The sequence below is a fragment of the Larus michahellis genome, chromosome 1, assembly GCF_964199755.1.
Source record: "Larus michahellis chromosome 1, bLarMic1.1, whole genome shotgun sequence".
NCBI classification, from domain to species: Eukaryota; Metazoa; Chordata; class Aves; order Charadriiformes; family Laridae; genus Larus; species Larus michahellis.
Window position 1 is genome coordinate 90,319,021 of NC_133896.1, and position 20,932 is coordinate 90,339,952.

The 20,932-nt window shown below is 36.4% G+C and overlaps 1 protein-coding gene across 4 annotated transcripts in view; it reads left to right on the forward strand.

Annotated features, from left to right (window-relative positions):
- Nucleotides 1-20,932, forward strand: part of PACSIN2 (protein kinase C and casein kinase substrate in neurons 2) — a 64,943-nt gene that overhangs the window by 21,100 nt on the left and 22,911 nt on the right. For all 4 annotated transcript variants that reach the window (XM_074591157.1, XM_074591159.1, XM_074591166.1 and 1 more), the window contains one exon: nt 13,928-14,038. In XM_074591157.1, coding sequence (XP_074447258.1) covers nt 13,979-14,038 — 60 coding nt within the window. In that variant the 5' untranslated portion in view covers nt 13,928-13,978. The remainder of the gene's footprint in view (nt 1-13,927; nt 14,039-20,932) is intronic.

Here is a 20,932-nt window from a genome sequence, read left to right on the forward strand (position 1 = left end):
CACTGAGGTATTTAAAACCACTGTTCTCCACTGAAGCCAGTTGTATGGTTAAAAATACCTTCCTTTAATATGGGCTATTAAGACCATAGTAAACCTGAATGTTCAACTTTATGGCTATACAGAACCGTTAGAAATGTGTGTGACTGAAAACCCTGTGTTGGTTTGAGTGCTGCCGTGTGTGTAGGGGAAAAAAAAATGACCTTAGCTTGAGCTACAAGGTTTTCATCAGCCCACAGGAAATGATGAAGTACGTTCTGATGAGAGAATTCTGTTTGTGGAAACGGAGGCCAGGAAAAGCTGTGCAGGTACTGCAGCTATCTGTGCAGTTATGTTGCTGAAGTCCATATTTGGAGAAAATGAAAGTGAATTAAGGCATGTCTTTTAAGGTAAGTATTTTGCAAACAGTAATCTAATGACTTGCCAAACAACTGTCCTAGTTGCTTTTTTCCTAGCAAAAATTTACTATACTGTGTCATAGCTGATATGAGAGTATTTTTGGGCAAGTGAATCTAATATTTTGCAATGTTTGTTTGAATGTAAGAGGGTGTGTTTGATCATGTTTGACTGTTCTGGGCTCAGTCTGCTGTCTAAAACACACATCTCTTTCTAGAATGGTTATTGTATTATTTTTATTTGTGTAATTCTGTGGGGTTTGCTATTTTCAAGTACAGTAGTGTTCATGTTTTGTGTCACTTGTGTGGTCAGATAAGTGCCATGGCACCTTTTATCTTCATAAAGTTTTGATGTCTGAGGCAGTGCTTCTTGTAATGCTCTATTTTGCTTGTTAATTAGATGCCATTTTAGAACAGTTGTATACATGCCACTTTTTTCTGCAGCTACTTTGTCAGTGCAGCTGTAAATGCTCTTTCATGTTTTCTCTGCTGGAGAATATGTCAGTATTATTCCTCTGCACTACTTTTTGCACCATTGCAAAATTGTACTTAAAGCGAATATTAAGCGTGTACGCTTTAGGTATTTCCCTCAAGACTTCGCTAAAATAAGGTTTCGTTCTGAGTGTGTATAACTAGCCATCTAATTTCACTAACTAAAGGACTATCTGATTATTTATTTATTTTTAAAGTATCTGGGCACTTTAAAGATTTCTTGCTAACTAAATACTTATGAAGTGTAACTTGCAAGTTGAAAGCATGTTGTCTTGTGCCCCTTTCTTGCTTCTTTGAAACAAACCTAAAGGTATATTTATGTCAACTTTATTTGGGGAGGATGCCAAAATATTAAGGTTAATTTCATTTTAGGAGACTTTGACAGGACATGTGAATTAGTGGGTAATGTCACAGGAACTACAAAAGTGAACATTAGAAAAGGGTGAACACTTCTAACCAAATTGAAGTTTTTCCTGCTCTCAACATTTCAGTCACTCAAACCTAAATAATGGAAACCTCTGATTTAAAAAAATAGTCTTTGATCTTTCAAGTTATTTTAATTGCCAAACGGTCTTGAGTTCTTCAGGTGGTTTTCTGGCAAAGTTTATTCAGTGCCAATTTTGATGTGCAGTGAATAAAATGTTAATATGGGTTTTTCCTTGATCAGAAAGACCTGAGGCTCTTAAAGAAACACGTTATAAAGATTATTTAGAGGTTGACCACTTAATACTATATTAGATAGCATGATACCTAGGTCTTATGGTTCTCGATACCTTACAGTCTTTTCCTGGATCTATTATTCAAGAAGTATATCTTTGGAATGGGAAACTTCTTCTATAATAAAAAACAGTGTTGCAGGGGTTAAAATCTAAAACCCAAGGAGTTTTGTGACCAAAAAGTCTGCTGTGAAATTGTTCTCTTATGTTGCTTCTCTTTTGTGCATCTCAACAGAAACAGGAGGATGTTTTACTTGTTTTAATGTTTCATGGTTAGTTTCAGTACCTAATGTCAGTGAGGTATACTTTGTCCCGTATTTTCCCTTGTTACCTGAAGAATCTGCAGGTAGTACTCAGTACTCAACAGGCCAGCATGCCTCCAAAGTTTATTTCAAAAATTAAATATTGATTAAAGTCAGGATCAGTTAGTCTGTGTGCAAAACAATTTAATACAATCTTCACCTTACTCATTATAAAAAAAATCTTGAGATGCTTTTTTAAGAGTTTTTTTTTAGCCTAATTGCAGTACTTTAAATTAAAATTACATTATTTTCCAGTGTCTCCTTTTACGTTTACAAGAACAGTCAATATAGAAATCAGTCTTAAAATTTGGAGAGAGACTTCGGGGAACAGTTGTCTCCCTTCCATGGTTACGGATTAATATACAATAAGTTTGTGATAAGATACATAATCTACAACTTATAGAAGTAAATCTACAACTTATAGAAGTAAAGAGACAATGCTTATGGTTTGGGCCTTTTCATGTGATTTAGCAACTACTTTTTTTTTTTTTATCAAGGTCACCTTGATTTCAGCTTCATATCTGTTACTAATTTTGCCTTTTTCTTCTACAGAAGAATCCTGAAGGAAATGTTGCTAATAATGGTTTTAGTAGGAAGAATTAATTTGCCAAGAAGTACTGTTGATCCAGGAAACAATATACAACTCTGTATATCAAAACTACTCTAAATTGAAAATATTAAGTTTTAGAGCATAGTGTACAAACAATTGAAGTATTTTCAACACCAGTGGGATGAAATGAAATAGCTGAGCCTTTGGCTCCGGCTAATTCCTGTAGTGAGTTCAGATTTCTCCTAATCTTAAGAATTTTTAAAAATGTTAATGGAATGCAAGAGTTTAGAAGCCTATGTTGAATACTTTAACCTAAAAGACAAGTGCTAAATAAGGGTTAAATCGGATCGTTTATCAAACAAATTATAGTGTCTGTTTAATACATATTAACTGCACAGTTCCTTTTATGCCAGATATGCATCACGTACACTATTGAGGGAAATCATAGAAGAAAATTAAGCTTTTTGGCTACTAGATGCTCTAGATAAATTTGCCTAGAACGCCTAAATGGCTGTCTTGCAGGTTAATTTAAATGCATGTCACAGCTTGACATTGGTGTTTTGTTTTGTTTTTTTGTTTGGTTTTTTTTTTACACAAAATTAAGGCTGACTCTACAACAGAAAAATACTTTTAAAATGGTATCTCTATCCTTTGAGGACTTCAGGGTTTGTCTTTAAAAAGGTACATTTCAGTAGCTTTTTAGGAGACAATTTTGAATTCTCAACTGTGGTGGTCTTTTTGGTCCATTTTTCTGGATGTAAATACTAAAGCTATCGAGTTTTAAAAATAGTTGAAACTGGAGTTGCTTTGTGTGAGAAGAAACACTTAAGCATTGTAGTTTCAAAATTCAAATACTAGGCAAGGTCATCAAAGTTTATCTCAAATGACTATCTGAAGTTTTTGAAAGTAGTGGGAATACAATGCATTTCATAGAATCTTCATTTTGTATTACATATTCTTCTCATACCTTTGACAGAAATTGTTGCAGCTGTACGCACACAATCATAATTATTTTGTTGTATTTGTCAGGCTTTTCTAACACTGTGTACACATTTGAGTTTACAATGTGATTTTCAAGTCTGTAAAAGCTAGAATGCTCTCTGACGCTAACTTGTTTTAAAGGAGGTCTAAAAATGTGAGAATTAAATTTTACAGTAGATTCTGAAGAACAGGAAATGAGCTGAGAAGGTGTTTGAGAGATTTCCAGATCTTGTAGAGAGTCTATTTAACTTACCTTCTAATTATATTTCTTGCTCTGACAGCCCTCAATCCTGAGATCTCTGTATTCAGAAGCGTATTTGAGGAAATTGGATATCCTCGAATGATAATCCTCAGATTATCATGCCCTCTCTCTTCATGAAGTAGTAGAGATTAGCTCCTTGTTTACATTTCCTTTCTTATACAGGATGGCGTTCAAAAATGTTACAGGCTCAATTTTTGAGGAGTACAAAATAGCATGGATGAAATCTATTATATTTAACTTTTCCGTCATTTAAAACTTGTAATGAAATTTTACAATGTTTCAGTATTAGAGAACCACTTAATACGCCTCTCTTCTGTCTTCATCTGTGTTGAAGGCCCTGTTTTGGCCTTCGGCATAGGCCTAACAAAGTCATGTAGGGAGGAAGTACCTTGCAGTGTATTGAGTAATTTAAGAGATGTATTCCCTACTTAAGGACACCGTAAGTATCACTTTTGTATTCAGACAGTATCTTGTATTTGAAATGAAGAGCTCTGTCTTCTAAAGTAAAAGAAAATGCACAATTTTACCTAAGAATACATACGGAGGTGTCCCCTTGTTGAAACACTTTCAATAGTAATGTACTTTCCTTTAATGACACTTAAATTCATGGAGCTGTTCTTTAGCAGCAAGTGTGACTTCAGTACCAGGTTGGAAAGACAAAAGATGTCTCCTTGCCTCTGTTCAGCACTCCGTGTAATCTCTACAGGCTTTTTTCTGTAACTTGTATGATGCTTAATGCTCCATAACCTAAAGTCTGTTGGTCATTACAGAGAAGAGGAGATGTAGGAAAAAGCCACAAAACAGTACTTCAGAAATTCTGGCGTAGTAAAACTTTGGCTTAGGGAAATTGAAGTCTTTATTATTAAGTGCTCATGTTGTTCAGTCTGTAGTTTGACATGTCTCCTGCAGTACGTAGCCACTTGTGGAATTAAATTTGCAAAGCTGGAGGTTTTGCTCAGTGGTAGGCTTCTGGAGTTGAAAACTGTTTTTAATTAAAAATAGGAAACAGTGCACACACTTTTATTTTTTTTTCTTCACTGAAGTAATAGTTTTAAGAGTTCTGAACTTAATCTTCACAAGTCTGCCTGAATGAAGCTGAAGATAGCCATTTGCATTATTCTTGGTATGAATCATAATTGCTCAAACATCTCTGTAATTGATTTTTCCTTTGCTGACTTTCAAGGTAGAGAAAAAATTGTATCGGAACACTTTCATGTAAATCAACTTCAAATGTAACCACTTAATGTTGTGTAGTGCTCGTCATTTAAAAAAATAAATCAAACTTTCTTGATTAAATACAACAGAAGCATGTTAAGCAATGGAATCTTTTATCAGCTTTGGATATTTTAAAACTAAAACCTAGTGATGAGGTAATTTCCATGCAGATTGGTACTAGGGGTTCAAAGTGAAAACTCATTGTTGGCATGCTGTGGGTCATATATTTGATTAGTGTACAACTGGAGCATTTTAACAATGCTCTCCAGCTTTGAGCAGTGTTGTAAATGCAGGTGCAGTTTCTATCTGCAGAACTAGATTTTTTTTTTTTCCTTGCATGATTTATTCTGGCTACTGCATCATCCCTCATGCTTCCAGCTAAGCAAAAAGTATAACTCAGTACGTTAATGCTTTTATTGAGTATGTACAAATATTTTAAAGGTCTCTGCACAGCTGTATATCAACTTTGTGTCCTTAGCTGGTATAGCTATGCCATTTGAAGCTTGTCGTTTGCAGTGTTAATAATTTTCTGTGGCCAGTGTCCATTTAACTTAAAATCAGAAAACTCTGCCAAGCCTCTGAAAGTGATTAATAACTTTACTGATTAAAATAAAAAAATGCACAATTAAAATAATACACCTAGGCAGAGTGGCTTGTCAGGCAGAGAAAAACTATTTATCCCCAAAGTCAGTATTTTGCTATTTAAGGCATCTCCTGGTTAGTTGGAAAAATGCAGAGGGAGGTTATGCGGGCAGCATGTAGGAGCTTGTAAGGACGGCTAGGTCTTGAATCTGCAAAAAACCAGCATGTCTAATAGCAAATTAAGGGGAAGAAGGATAGGAGATGAGAGCTAGATCTGACAGCTACATCGTTCTGCCATTGCTGCTCACGCCTGCAGTAAAAGCATGCATTTCCAAGAGAGAATCGCCCGAGAGGCTTGAAAGGTTCAGTTATGTTGTCCCTGAATGTAAAATCAGACAGAAACTGTGGCTTATAACTTGGGTCCAGCTTCTCTAGAGTACAAGAGTGAGATAATATTTGTGTACATATATGAAACGTAATGTGCAGGCTAAGAGTCTGTTTGACAATGTTTGAGCCACTGTCTTGCATTTCAGAGATGCATTTCTGTGCTGTGTGTGTTAATCAGAGATGACCAATCTTAAGTAATTTTAAGTTTCATTTATTTAATAAAATATTCAAATGGCACTTAATAAAAATGTAATGACTAAAATAGCTGTTCTTATTCCTTATATTATGCATTGTGAAATTTATACGTTGTAATATTTCAGTCATGCAGTGTTGATGTGTCTGGAGAGTTTAATTTGAGATACTGTCTTCTCACTATAGTTGTGTTTTTTTTTTTTTTACATGTGGTAAATATCAAGGAAACTTTAACTGCTTTAGTGATGTTCTGATGTGAACTAGAACTATGGCTTGAATTAGTGTTCATTGCTTGTGTATTTAGGCAGTGAATTAATGCTACTTTCAGTGGTTTTCTGTTGCATGTTACATATGCAGCATTTAACAAACATGGGTATGGGTGAATATAAGCCCGTAGCCAGGAAGTTGTTGGGAACCAAGCAGCCTCAGATCAGGGGGCTTACTTAACTGGCAGTTAACACCAGCTTCTGACTGCTGACTGGAGCATGGGGAAGGGGGCATGACCCAGAAGCATTTGCACACCTGTGGAAGCCCCTGCTCTCTTCTGTCCTCTGGTCCGGCTGAAGCCAGGCAGCACCCCCTCCCTGCTCCCACCACTGTCCCTCTTGCCCTGGTGACTCCTACACTTGCCCTCCCAGTTCCCACCAGCTTCTGGCTGCTGCTTGCGCCTTTTCCCACTGAGGTCTGAGGGCCACAGAAGCTCAAGGAATCTCGTTACTCTTGCTTAGGGTTATCAATGACTAGTATGAACTAGCACCTTCTGTGCTATTTAATGACATTTTATGTTATTTCCTAACAGAAAAATGTCTACGTGGCAAAATACTCAGGCATTCAAACTAGAAAATGTAAGAATATTGCTCCCAGTCTCAGAGGAGCATGCATAATAGGAAATAGGCTTACACAGTTTGTAACGGCATGCATTTCCTAGATTCCTTCCTTTAGTGCTCAGGATACAGGGGTCACCAAATGGGTTGCTGTCAACTTCTTTCAAAAAAAAAACTCAAAAAACATTTGGTGCCTGGCTCTGTTAACTTGAACATACAGGCTGAATTCCCCAGGAAGTAGTAATTCAATTTCCTTTTATGGACTTTTCTCTGGTATTTGTTGCTGTAATTGTTTTCTTGGTGGCAACTAAGGGATTTTCTTGAATCTCTGTGAAAGAGGATTCTATTCTCCCTATTTTATAGATTGAAGAATAAGAATTAGGCCAAAGGCATTGATTTGAGACTCTACCTTTGAAAGTCTGAGACCTGACGTCTATTAATAACATGCACTCATGTCTACTGATTGCAGTTAGAAGACTTCACAGCACTGAGTACTAGTGAATGATCATGGTTTGATGCTTTGTTCCCTGCACCCAGGGTCTAGAATTATTTGGTGTCACTTGAATGTGTAATCCAAAGCGAACTTTTTTCCTATAGTTACTTGTCCTATTAATTTCTGGACTTTTCATTGTCGATGCCTGTGATTCTTTAGAGGTTTTGGTACATGATTTCACAATATTTCTTGAGAAGTTACGTCGATTTTTTTGTTTGTTTGTTTTTTTCTGTCTATGTAAGCTGTAACCAAATTGCAGCCCTGAAGAAACTGGGAACTTTTATAGAGCAAGTTCTTTGGACAGAATAGAAAATGAAGCGATGTCTAAATTGCTTTATTTAACCAGGGAATAAGAGATACAGCATATTCATGGTAGCTACACTTGGTAGCAAATCACAGTAGTTTGCGCTTAAAGCATGGGATATGTTTGTTTCTGTACAGTGAACTACCCTTTCACTTGCTATTCTGTGTGGAACAAAACCTGAGACTTCAGTGAGTAACAAGGAATAATACTATAGCTGAAAGTTTTTATGAGCAGCTAATCCAAGTTGAGTGGTGTCCTTATACATAAGTATTTCACTCCCTAGTCGTGAAATGTGGAATCCTGCTGAGTCAGATCCATGGTTACAAGTCCTGTTGTTCCAAATATAAGTTCAAAAGGTAATGTGACCAGGTGCTTTTCTCTTCAAGAGGTTGGTAGACTGTCTCTGTATGAGCTTGCTTCTGTAGAGTCCTTAGAGACAACACAAGGATACTATTAATAGCTGAAGAGACCATTTGGTTTTCTAAATATGGGTTAATTTATTTTCTTCTGTCTCTCATCTTGAAGACAAACACTAAAATAGGTTGTGTAGTCTCCATCCATGGACCTTTTCGAGACCTGACTGTCTAAAGCCCTGACCAACCTGGACTGACCCTGCTTGAAAGATTCTGTCGTTCTATGATTCTGAGATTTTTCTCTGTTGTCGACCAGTTTGTCAGAGACATAGTAGTAGTGATTGTCTTGCTTTAAAGCAGCCTCTTGTACATGAGAGAATAATTGGAAGAGGTAAATATTATGTCATGGTGGCACTGAGAACTTCTGTCAGTTCTTTGTGTTCCAGAAACTGTGAAGTTCTAGAAGTAAGGCACAAGGAGTCACGTCTCCTGTTTGTCATCTGAATTGTACGTATTGCAAAATGTTGATCAGGTCTGCAGGATGAGGATGTGTGGTATTGCCTTCAGGTTTCAAGTGTTTGAAAGAGTGTTTTGCCTGCAGGCATTCGTTGTGTTAGAATATCAGCCATGGAATCTACTCTTTCTCATTATAGGATTCAGTAAGCAGCACCAAGACCTTAATTAGAATTTTTTCTTCTCAATACTATCTTTTTGAATTATAGTGAAATATCTAATAAAAATAAACGTAATCTTTCAAGGGGGTTCAGAATGTTAAAATCTGTCTTTCAACAAACAACTCTGCCTGTTTCACGGCAAGAGTTCATCAAACAAATTAATCTGTTAATGGGAGCTGAGGGGGATAAACAAAAGGGTTTATTTAAACGCTTTTTCCCCCCTTTTCTGGTCGGAAAACACCTTAAGAGAAACTTTGGGATTCACAGGATTATTTTAGCACCTTAAAAAACCTGCATTTGTTACACAGATTTTTGCAAGTCATGTGTTGTGCTAATCTCCACCACCTGACACATGAAGAAAAAGGGAGTAAAAAAAAAAATAATTTTTTTTCAATGTGAATGAAACAAGGATTTTTGTAAATTGCTTTCAAGGTAACAGCATCAAAACCAACTTCTTGAGAGCAGAGGCAGCGTATTCTATTCAGATGTTTTTGTATGCGTTTTCTGAAAGTCTGCTTGCTCATTATTAATATTTTCTAAAATCCTTATGTGTTAAGCCTTCAGGATACTTACAGCAATTCTTTTGACATTGTCGGGCACCAGCAGTAGAGAAGAAATTCAAGGTCTCGCATATAACATTGAGAGAATGTTCCCTAAGAGGGAGCTTTAAAAAAAGGTCTAACTTATTTATTTGTCAGTTTCCTTGTGTTTAAGATCAATGTATCCTTGTATCCTAATTTACAAGAATTGCTTAAAAATCACTGTCAACAAACTAGAGCATTGCTTGTTTGCACCATTTCAAAAGCTATTGCAGCATGTGCTATTTAGTATATAATTACTTTTTTCAGTTAGACTTTGTGGTTTATTATTAGCCTATATAAGTTCTCTTGGCTAATGTGTGTTGAGACCTGTGGTGACACAGGTAAAAACTTGTTTTAAGACCTTTGGACTTGATTAATGAAATATTGAGATTTTGCTTTTTAATGGAAATTCCAAAGTTCTATGACACAGGGGAAGAAAATATCCTGAGAAGTAGGGAAGTTATGAGATTTCATTTGTGTTGGTTAAGAGCATGCTGAGGAAAAGGAGAGCTTGATCCAGAGGTGGTTTCTATTCAGTGGAGATCTTTAATGTGCCTTCTGAGGAAAATGAGGTTTACACCTTTGTCTTCTCTTAACATCCTGCTTCCGTAATTTTTGAATCGATTGGTCAGTTTCAGACAAATGTTAAAGAAGAGCAGAGATAAAGATACACATTTCTTATTAGTTCTGTGAAAATTGGCAGCTGCGTGGGAGAAACCTAAACTGATGTACCTGCTCAAGAAAATCTTAATGTGAGCTCAGTAATAATCTGTCCTGTTTGGTGAGCTGGTTTACCAATCGGTGTGAAGGTGGGTGGAAACTCCTAGAGCACTGTGCTACTGCTTGCTCAGCAAGTAGTTGAGGGACAAGAAAGAGGCAGCGTAGGTACTTCTGAAGAGTTGAGCCTGCAGTTGCGGAATGAGACGATAAAGGCCAGAGTGGATAAAGCCAAACTGTTGTGGGAATATAGGAACTGGGTGTGTGCACCATGCTTTCCTATGCATTATTGGTTCTGCTGCAATCTAGCTGACGGATGAACCCCAAACTTTCTAAAATGCAGACGATCATGTGTGGAGAATCTGAGCAGAACTCATCTTTTTTGTAGTCTTGATCTAAATTTCCCAGACTTTAATTCACCAGGTTTTTAACCAGGCTTAGTTGTTCATAGGTTTACCTTTTGTAGTGAAATGGAAGACCCTGCAAATCAAAGTGCAATGAACTTTCATTATGAAACCTCTGCAAATTCACTTGAAGGATGGGAGAACCAAACCCTAATAAAAAATGTGCTAAAGGACTGGCTGCTGTAATAATTCTGTTTCATGAGGGTAGCATGACTCATACTGCTTAATGTTCCTATCTCAGTATTCAGTTTATTTTTAAGTAGAGCTGTACAAATAGTGTTTTTCTGTGCCAGTTGTTGCTATGACTTCATAATATTTCCCTAAATACGCTTGCTCATACTTTCTCACAGCATAGTATTTGGCATATAAAAACCTTAAATCCATCAGAATTTCCTGAGTGCTGATCATTTTCATGCTTTTATGGAAAAAAAGGATAGCTCTGTGTATTATGTAGTTTTAGTTGAGGAGGAATAAAAGTTTAAAAAAGAAAAATAATTCCCCACAACCTGTTCCCTCATTTAAGAAAATGTTCCTCCGTTTCAGCTTTTCCAATTTTTCCATGTAGCTTTTCAGACTAAATTTCCAGCACTGCTATAGTTTAGGCTGTTTTATTAAAGGTAAGTGGACACTATATTATTACTTCAGAACACTTTTGCTGTCTTTTCATAATTAGAGGGGAAGAAGTACTTCTTGTGTGGTTTGGAGAGGTGGATGGGTGACTTGTTGAAACTTTCCTTTAGGCTTATACTTTTGCATAAGTGTTTCTATTTCCAAGATGATGAACTCTACAGTTGTCTGCCTATCTCTTCCAAATGGCAGTGAACGCTTTGGGTGAAAGATCTTGGTGCACTATAGGAAAACAACTACAACCCTTCTTGAGAACCTTTGGAATCTTGTTCCTTCTGTTGTTCTGCATGGCATGCCTGGGTCACACGCTTGCTTCAATTGCTTACTTGGTTTCAGAGTAATGTGTGTGTTAGTGCTGTCCTAATGAGAAAAAGGCAAGAGGACACAAAGAGGTAAAAGAATTTAGCTAGCAATGTTTATTGGTCTAACAAGTTGTCTTTAAACTCTAGGTCTCCCTTTGATCAGATAAAATAATACCAAAAATTATGGTTGAAGATACCACTGCATAACCATATATTTTTGTGAAAACTTTAAAGCAAACAAGCTCTTAGTAAAAGCTGTTTGATGTCAAACTATTATGTAGAGTTTGTACAATTAGTTGCAAGTTTATTGCGCTTGTGTTTCCTCCTTCTGCTGCTTATGGCTATTTAAGAAAGGCTATCAGAAAAGATAAATGCTTTCAAATGTGATCATTGCTTACCTTGATGTATTGTAAGAATTGCAAGGGCCAAAATTTATCTGGAAAGAACACGTTCTGTGTAAAGGTGTGCTGTTAAGACACTTGACTCCCTCTTCGTTCAATAAAAGCACAGGTGGAAAAGTGGGTTTTTTTGGTAATTACTAATAACATAACAAGTTGAAGATTAGTACACTAACATGTAAAAATACTTTGTCTCAATATATCATCTTCCTTTGTAATTGTTGCCATTTTGCAGAACCCTTCCTGTATTTTTGGCTGTCTTCTCAAAATAAAAATCTAACAATTGTTGTTCCCATTGTAGTTTTCAGTTCCTTAGTCAGTGTTAAGGTTATTTAAGCTTTCTGTGAATTGGATTATGGAAATGAATTGGATAAAAAACTGTTCAGGAGAAACAGCTTGTCTTCCAAGCCAGAGCAGTTCTCTGTTCTGTTTGTGCTGTAACCGTCCAAACAACTGTTTGGTTTCAGTAGCTAGTTTTTGTTACAAACAAGTGGTTTATGCCTACCCTTGTGGCACAGTTATTTTCAGAGTATCTAAAGAATGCGAAGTTAGTGTTGAATTCTCCTCTGTTTTGGAGGCTTTCAATTACATTGCTCTCAGCAGCATGTCATAACCACTAGGTTGCAAGGTTGGCCAAGTTTGTAGGTGTTTTCTACTCTTCCTGTGGAAGTGGCCCTATTGCATTAAGGGAAGCAAGATGCATAGGACAGAAGAGAGAGGGAGCTTCACCCCTCACACGCTTTCACAGAGGTAAAAATCTGTTTACCCATGTGTAGTCCTGCCAGTAGTCGTAGGCAAATTTGTTAGGAGAAATCTAAACAGGAGAACTTGATTAGGCAGGGGTTTGCATGTGTGTGTTCTGGGAGGGAACTGTTTCCTTCCTCTCCTACCTCTTGGTCTCCACCCCGCAAACCACATTTGTGGCTATAAGTGCTGGAATTTTTGCCTCAGTACGGTTTTTGATATTTATCTTAAATGTTAACTTAGGGTAACCCTATTTTTTTTTTATACACAGTACTCTATAAACACTCATCTCCTTCGATGAGGATAGATCATGTTTTTCTTCACATGCAGCAGTGTCTATATAAGTGATGATGCCTGAATTTTTAAAGTAATTACTTCTAGTAAAGATCAGAATTTGGAGTTGATTTTTTTTCTGTTTTGCTAAAAGAAAACAATGAGATAGTGTGGTAACACGTCACAAATAAAATGCAGTTAAACTACGCGTGGGAGTTTCAACTTCCAGGGCAAGTAATTGTCAGCTTCAAGGAGACTGTCATGGAACCTATAACTTTTTACTTGGTACATGTGGAACACTAGATACATGCATCATACCATTGTTTAAATTCTATTGTCTTATTTAAAATGCACAAGAGTGTTGGCAAGAAAATAACAAGTAGCTCAGGTATTTACTAGCCCAGTAAGAGATCTAGTCACAGGTGGCTGGGTGAGATAACTGGGGCTGTCTGAATGTCATAAACTGTACTAAGACTTTTGGGAAGGAGGCTGGTCTCGTCTTCTGTGTTTGACTTGCATAGCTGCAGTGCTCTTCATGTTGTTTTTGCTTTACATTGTTGTTGAGGAAGCTCTGTTTTGGGTTTGTGGATGCCCTTTAGCTTGCAAGTAGATGATTTGAATCTAAAGTTCTTGGAGAAATAAAACTTTTTCCATCTGAAAATAAGATTTATTTATTTTTCTTTAAATCGGCAAGTGGTTTTGGCCTTAAATATTTCCAGTGGTTTTCATTGTATAATATAGATTTCCAGTGAAAAAGGAATAGGAAGCAATGCAGGTTAATGTATCAGTAGCAAAGGGCAGTCGATTGTCTCTTATGGAATGCTTTGAAGTGGAATACTTACTAAGTATTACACTACTCAGTCTTTTCTTTTGGTTGTAAGAGGTAATTCTATGATAAAATAAATTCAAGAGTTTGGTGAAATTTGATATAGGCATATGGATTGAACATTTTCTGAACAACAAATGTCACTATAAGAGCCAAGAACTTTGTGTGGTAGAATAGTGTTCTGTTGTGAAACACGCTTATTTGCATGCCCTGTGTGATTGTTTTTATTTAGCATCACTAGATATAAAAAGAATTGAAGGATGTTACTTAACTTAATTTCTCACTTGATAACTGTTTTTCATTAATAATGATCACTTTTTTTGTATCTTTTTACAGATTCTGAAGGTGTTTAAACTCTGAATACTTTCAAGTTCTTCATACATAGAAATGTCTGGCTCATACGATGATTCCGTTGGAGTAGAAGTTTCAAGTGATAGCTTCTGGGAGGTAACCCAAATGTTTTTTCATAATATTTTGATTTTATTTCACTCTTTCTATGGAAAACCTGACTTTTGTACATTGTAAACTGTGGTGAGAGCTGCAATACAAGACACTGTTGGTTATTGTGATCTGCAGGATAGAAATGACCTTTTAGCTTTTGTCCTAGTTCTGTCAAGGGTTTTTAACTGGCACAAACTTGAGGATCATCCATTTGGGTAGGATATGCAATTCAGAATTGAACCTTTGTCAGTTTTTATTGCTGAAGAGGAGTATGGTTGGGTAACTTTTAAAATTACCAAGGGGGTTGAGTGATCAATGTTAAATCTTAAATAACTGGTTAAAGGCTACTGTAAGTGTACATAAGTTACAAATGTAAGATAGTGTGTGAATGTACTGCCTGTCTCCTGTTTGTGTCTAGATACAAGTACACACTTTTTGGAGAGAAGTTCTCATGCTTATCTTACTGTAAGAGCATACATGCAGAAAGATAATACAAAGCACATTGTAATATCAGTAATTTGTTCTGCCCAAATCTGAAGAAGGCTTTCAGATGTTAATGATAATTTGATTAAGCTTTACAGAGAGCAAACTTCATAAAGCAGAAAGGGTTTTACAAAAAAAGTTTCTTGCAAGAAAAAGAAAGGTTTGACAGTGTCAATACTGACATAATTGGAGGTAAGCACTCTGTCCAGATGAAACGTATTCAGTGAGGAAAATTTCTGCAATGGACTGTGAGCTCTTTTGAGTTTGAACTATAGCAAACATGAAAATGGCTAGGGGGAAAATGTCTGAATATTTCTGTGACCAGAGCCTATGTAATAGAGCTTGGTTTTGGTGACCTAACATTGTGCTTTCTTTTGAATGAAAGTGTGGTGGTGAAGGCATATTTCATATTGATGCGGATCTCCCATTATTTTTTGATATGTTATCTGAAAGACCCTGATGCAAATGGGATTCTTGTTTAGTAGAGAGCTTTTTTTTTTTTTGAGGAGACATATTTACTATTATGTTAATATGTTTATGCTATTTATAAAGAGGCGGTTTTAAAGTTACTGGATTCTGAGTCTTAACCCCTTTTGTTGTAGGGGTACTCTGTAGTATGATGCAGAGAGGATGTGGGACCTCTGCTCTTGGAGGTGTCTAAGACTCAGCTGGACATGGTCCTGAGCAACCTGATCTATCAGACCTGCTTTGTGCAGGGGGTTGGACTATATAATCTCCAGAGGTTCCTTCCAACCTCAGTTATTCTGTGTTTTTTATTTTATGCTGAGGCAACTTTCTGGGCAGGCTTCCTTGGTAGAAGTGTTTCGTGTTTCAAAATAAAATGAGGAGGCAGTCAGGAAGAAGAACCTTGGACCAAAGGGGATTTTTCTGGTACGTATTGAGAATCCTATACTTGGCAGGAGAACATGACTTCTGTCTGGCTATTCCGTAGTAAGCTGTTGTCTTCCATCAAGTAATCGTGTCTGGAAGCATAAAAGATGAATGAATGAGAATGGGAATTCTGTAAAGTAGTATGATTGTTTGGACAAATGTGAGCTCTAGTATTTAATATTAAAGGATGATAGATGATCAGAAATAGCAATTAGCCTAAGCTAGAACATTTATGAAGCATAGCTTAAATGTATTTGATGCTTATTACACATGGGTTAAAGGTGTTCTTTGTGTTTGTGCTGTTGATGGCTTATTTTATATCATTTTGTAAACACTACTTCTTAATCTGTTTCTTTGAATTTCTCTATGTATTCCTTCCAAAAGGTCAGAACTGCAGTCTATTTCATAAGGAATATCAGTAATGTGTAATTTATTTATCCTTGGATAAGAAAAAGTTAGGCTTCAGTATTGCAATCAGTTTCTTTGTAGGATTAATTCTTTTCACTGCTTTTTTCTTTTTTGGTATATAACCACAGACGTTGGTATGTTAAAATGGTCAAGAGGAAAAATTTCAGATTGAATAATTAGTTTATTTTTTTTCTGAAACTTTGAGTACATCAGCCTGGAAAAGTAATATGTTTTGAGAGTTGACAAGTGCTGACTAGAACAGGTATGCAAGTTGCTCAAAGGTGAAAACTAGCATTGTTTATATCATATTAACTAATAATATGACAAAACCATTTAAAGTAACTCCAAAATTGGAGATGCAATTATATTCTCATGGAATGGGCTCAGTTCATCAGGAATTCTACAGCACATCTTCACGCTCACCTCTTAAGGAGTGAAACAATGGTTTGGCTGCCGTAAAAAATGCATCCCAATGATAAGTCAATGGCTTTGTTACTAAGGTGATTTTAAGGGTGTTCGAAGTATTAACAGTTTTCCTGAAAGCAAAATGGGACTTTCCATGCAACTGATGAGCATATTAATACATAAAAAATATCATCTTCCCTTGTACTAAGATTTTGACAGTTTTGCAATATATGAGGGAGTATCTCACTGAATTTTGGAGTTTTGAGTATTGATTTATGTAGGAAACACTACTTGTTTTGCTGTTCTGCTTTGTGGTGTTTGATTCTTAGGACAAACAGACAAATTTGGGGGTTTTGTGCCTATGAACTCTCGTTCTTTAAAAAAACATTAATAGAGGTGGTTGTGTTCTTAGTATGGATGTAAAGGCTTTCGTTATTTTAGCAAAGTAATTAAACGCTTGAAATTTCAATATGTTGAAACTAAGTGGTATTTGAGTGAAACAGAAGGGAGGCTGTAAAAGTTTTGTAGTTGATTTGTGCTTAGAATATCACCTGACATTTTTGTTATGGTTTAAAAAAAAAAAGCAAAAAACAACAAAGAATAGGTTAGAGAGATATATCAGGTTGTTGTAAAGTGGTTGTATGGTTGTATGTATGGTTGAAAGACTGTAGTAGGTATGCCTAAATGTTTATGTAACTACTTTGAGAGTTGAAAAATGTGTGGTATGACATCCCTGGTGTTCTGCGGAGCTGGAACTTTTACGGATACACTAAGATACTTTGAACTAAACATGAAAAAAGAGTACTCTGATATAAATGATAAAAGATTTTATAGTAATGCTAAACTATTAATAGGAAGGATTGACATGGTAGCCAATTTTGACCTGCATGTATGCTGTATGTGGTAAATTTACAGGCTCTGTGTAGCTTGAGAGAATAAACATGTTTCAAAGCTGTCTTAAGAAAACTATGTATCTAAACTTTTCTCTCAATGGAAATAGCTAAGAGAATTTATTAAGCAAAGAAATTACTGTTTCTTTGCAGTCTGATACTTATCATAGGATGACTCCTTATTGCTGGATATTAAGCTACGAAGAAGACTGGTAGTCTTGGCAATACCCTATTATAGTGAGAAATGTGAATGACGTGGAACTTTTGGTTGACAGCCTTTATAGTTGCGTATAGCACCAAGTGGCAGGGAAGGTGAGGTTTGAACAAAATGCTCGGACTAAAGCACAGCATAAGGGAAAGCAGTAAATTATCTAAAGCTGGGCTGCCTCCTGTAGCCTTGATACAGGATATTTTGGGTGATTACTTTAATCCAGGAATAGTTTTGTTGTGACCTCTGCACTCTTGCTTCTGTGCATTTCTGTGAGGGTAAAGGCATTTTGACATGTGTGTCTGATACTAGCCTGGAATGTATTTTGATTTTTATATACTTCTAATGATTTATTTCAGTGAATAATTAAGGTATCCAGCAGTTTTATTAGGCCAAGTAATGCCTTGGCAGAATGTAGCATTTGACTTTAAACCTTGCCTTTCTACAGAGAAGCCTGACAAAACAGTAAGACAGGAATTAGCCTTCAGATCAAGAGTGGGGAAGAGGTTTTCCAGGCTTCTGCTGTTGGTAGAACACGAACATAAAGTAAAGGAAGTCCTGTGCAAGTCTTAATAAATTTAACTTAAGAATAACTCTTCAGTGTTAAGTGCCATGGAGAAGCTAACTGCAAGCCTGTCAAACTTAATTACCAAACTCTTGTTTAAGTGATTCTGGTTTGGAGCCATCTTTCCAAACTGAATTTGACTGAATTGTAGTCTAAACTTGTCCATTTCCCATATGTTCTGAATTGGTTATTTTGTTTCTGAGGATTGCAACACTGAATTCCAGTCTTAATCTTTTTCAAAATGGATGACTAAACTGCTTTGATCAAAGTGTTTTGACTGACTTGATTGATTAGAAAAGATGCAGCATCTCTGGAATGCCAGCCTCAGTAGTTCATGCCTCAGGTAACAAGAAGTAAAGAACTCTTAATCAGTTTGGAAATTGTATCATTACCACAGGTTTCGTCATTTGTGTCCTTTCATTAGAGTTTTTTAAGATATTTGACAGGATTTTTTTTCTTTGTTTTTAAAGATAGCCTGCAGTTTGTTAAAAGCCACCTTGCTATGTTTTACTGCCACAGCTGAAAGCAGTGAATGTATTTAAACATGACCATGGCACAGAAAAGGGTCTGGCATGGTGAGCTTTTGAGTTTGTTCCTTCACAGTCCAAAATAGCTCAAATTTATTTACCTTTGGAGTGTGCTGCAAAGCCCATCTTTTTCTTGAAAGACACTTAGGAAAGAGTGAGCTGGCTGGGTGTGGGACCTATCTGAAGAACTTACTGTGAAAACTGTTTTTTGCTCACTGCATATCTTTGAAACTAAAGCACTTTTATTTCTTGAATGTTTGTGTTCTGTTGAGCTGCTAATAAGAACTGTACTTAATAAAATGTTGATAAACCAACTTCAAAAGTTTTGCCATTGCTGTTGACAGAAATTTTATACAATGTTGTCTTTAGGAAATAAGAAACTTGGTTCTTAATCAGTTTTCTGTCTCTAGATGCATTTGCTTTCTTTTGGAGTTGTCACTGCCTTTGCTAGAGTTCCTTGTTACAAAGATAATTACTAGCAGTTTGATCACATTTTAAAAATGTGAATTTAGAGTATATGGTTGCATGGTACTAAACTTCCTGCTCTAAACTTGTCTGTTTGCGTATGCTCAGACTGTCTGTGGAGCAATTCAATGAAGGTTACTTCATCTATGAAGCTTTTTTAATTACATTGCTATTTCAGTACTGTTCATGGAAACTTCTGGCATTGAGAGTCAAGCTCAATGCTTGAAATCCTATGTGAATAGTAATTTGTTTCCTTTAAAGACTAGTATTTTTTTTATTAGTACATAGATGTTGTTATCAGCTTTAGATTTGTGGTCGGGAAAATAGTCTTGTTGAAAGGGAACTGGAGAAGTTGCTGTTTGGACTTGTGTTCTTGTTGTTGACTTACTGTAGATATATCAGTCCAAAAATGTGGGTAAGAGAAGGCTTAGGCAGGGGTAGTATCGTATATCAGAACAGCTGATGTAACTGAAAAAATTAGGTTTTCAGAAATATACATCTTTATTTAGCATGAAGTAGAAATAGCAGCAGCTTTCACAGTTAAATTGAGGATTTTTTTCATTATTTAGTTAACCCAAGCTACTACTAGAAGTTTTTTTGTCTTCTAGCAGGATGGTAAATCCTTTTCAGGAGAACAGATATTTCCCGCTAATTTTTCCAGGTGTTTACCAAATAGACATACTTTAGGAGACAGGAAACTTTGTACATATTTTCATGTAAGCTTGCTTAGAGAGCAGGGAATTGCAAAATAATACGAAAAGACATTCTGAAAGATGTCAATAACGGTGGAGGATTTAATCAAAGTTTCAGCTGTAGTAATGCCTTAATTTACTTCTGAAATGGAAGCTTCTTTTTCATTCTTCTGTCTTTCTAACAAGCCTCAGTGTACCTTGATGTATCTGCTTAAGCTCATGGCTTGCTCTGTGTACAGCAATTGAAGACTGAGGAATCTTGTTGATAATGCTCCAAGAAGGAATTCCTTCATCTGTGTTACGTAGCTGACAAGGGTGGCATGCTTTGGGTAGTCAAAGGTTATTACTGATAGCCTGGAGCAGGACAGCAGTAACTTTTCCAAGGGAAAGTGGAAAATTTGGAACCCGATGTGCAATTTGAAACCCCTTGTATTTCTTTCTAGTCTGTCATATGGACTCTCAACAATTGCGTGACTGCTGTAAATACATTTCAGTTTCATAATCATTCATACCACTTTCTTGCATCCAAAACCAGACTGTGGCAAAATTGGTTGGTTCCAACATTGCACTGCTTTAGTAAAACATGAGAAATAGACAACCCTATTTGTCTTGTTCTACTGAAGTAGTTTTGAAATGGACATGAAAGCATTTAGTATATTAATAATAAGTGGAAGGCCAATTTCATGATGCGTTTTGTTAATTAAGCTCTGGCCTTACGCTTGCTAATCACTATTATTATGGTCATATTAAAAGAAAAATGCCTTGAGCAAGCTGAGACCAATGCTATTGTTCACTTAGATACCTGTGAAGGTAAGAAAGGTGATGAGTAAGTGTTCCTAGAGATCAAAGTAGAAGTGTATGCGTATCTTGCAAGGTAAGACATCAAAAGAAACAGCTACCCTGCCTGTGGAAGCACTTATTTTTAATGAGCAATGGGTCCCTCACAGGCTGTGCCACTTATACCCTAGATGTGAGTCCTGACTCTCGTATTTTCTACTAGCATCAGCAGTATGGAGCCCTCTCCATTTATTGCAGGGGTGTTTAACTGCCCTGTGAAAACACCTACTTATCAAAAAAAAAAGTCATCTGAACAGCTGCTAAACCAGCAACTGGCATTATCTCTATGAACTCAGGCTTGTGACTGATTCCGTTGGAGGATATGACTTGATGTGCATTTTGTGGTGTTCAGTACATGGCTTTCATTGCGTTCTATAGTATTAGTTGAGATATTCGTTATCAAGATAAGATTTTCAGCTTATTCAGAAAGCGGAAGTTGGTCCCCTGTGTAGTATGGGTGGATGAAATTTGGCCATCATATGCATTCCCATTCTCCCCAAAAACCTCAAAGCAAGCTCCAGACCTGAGA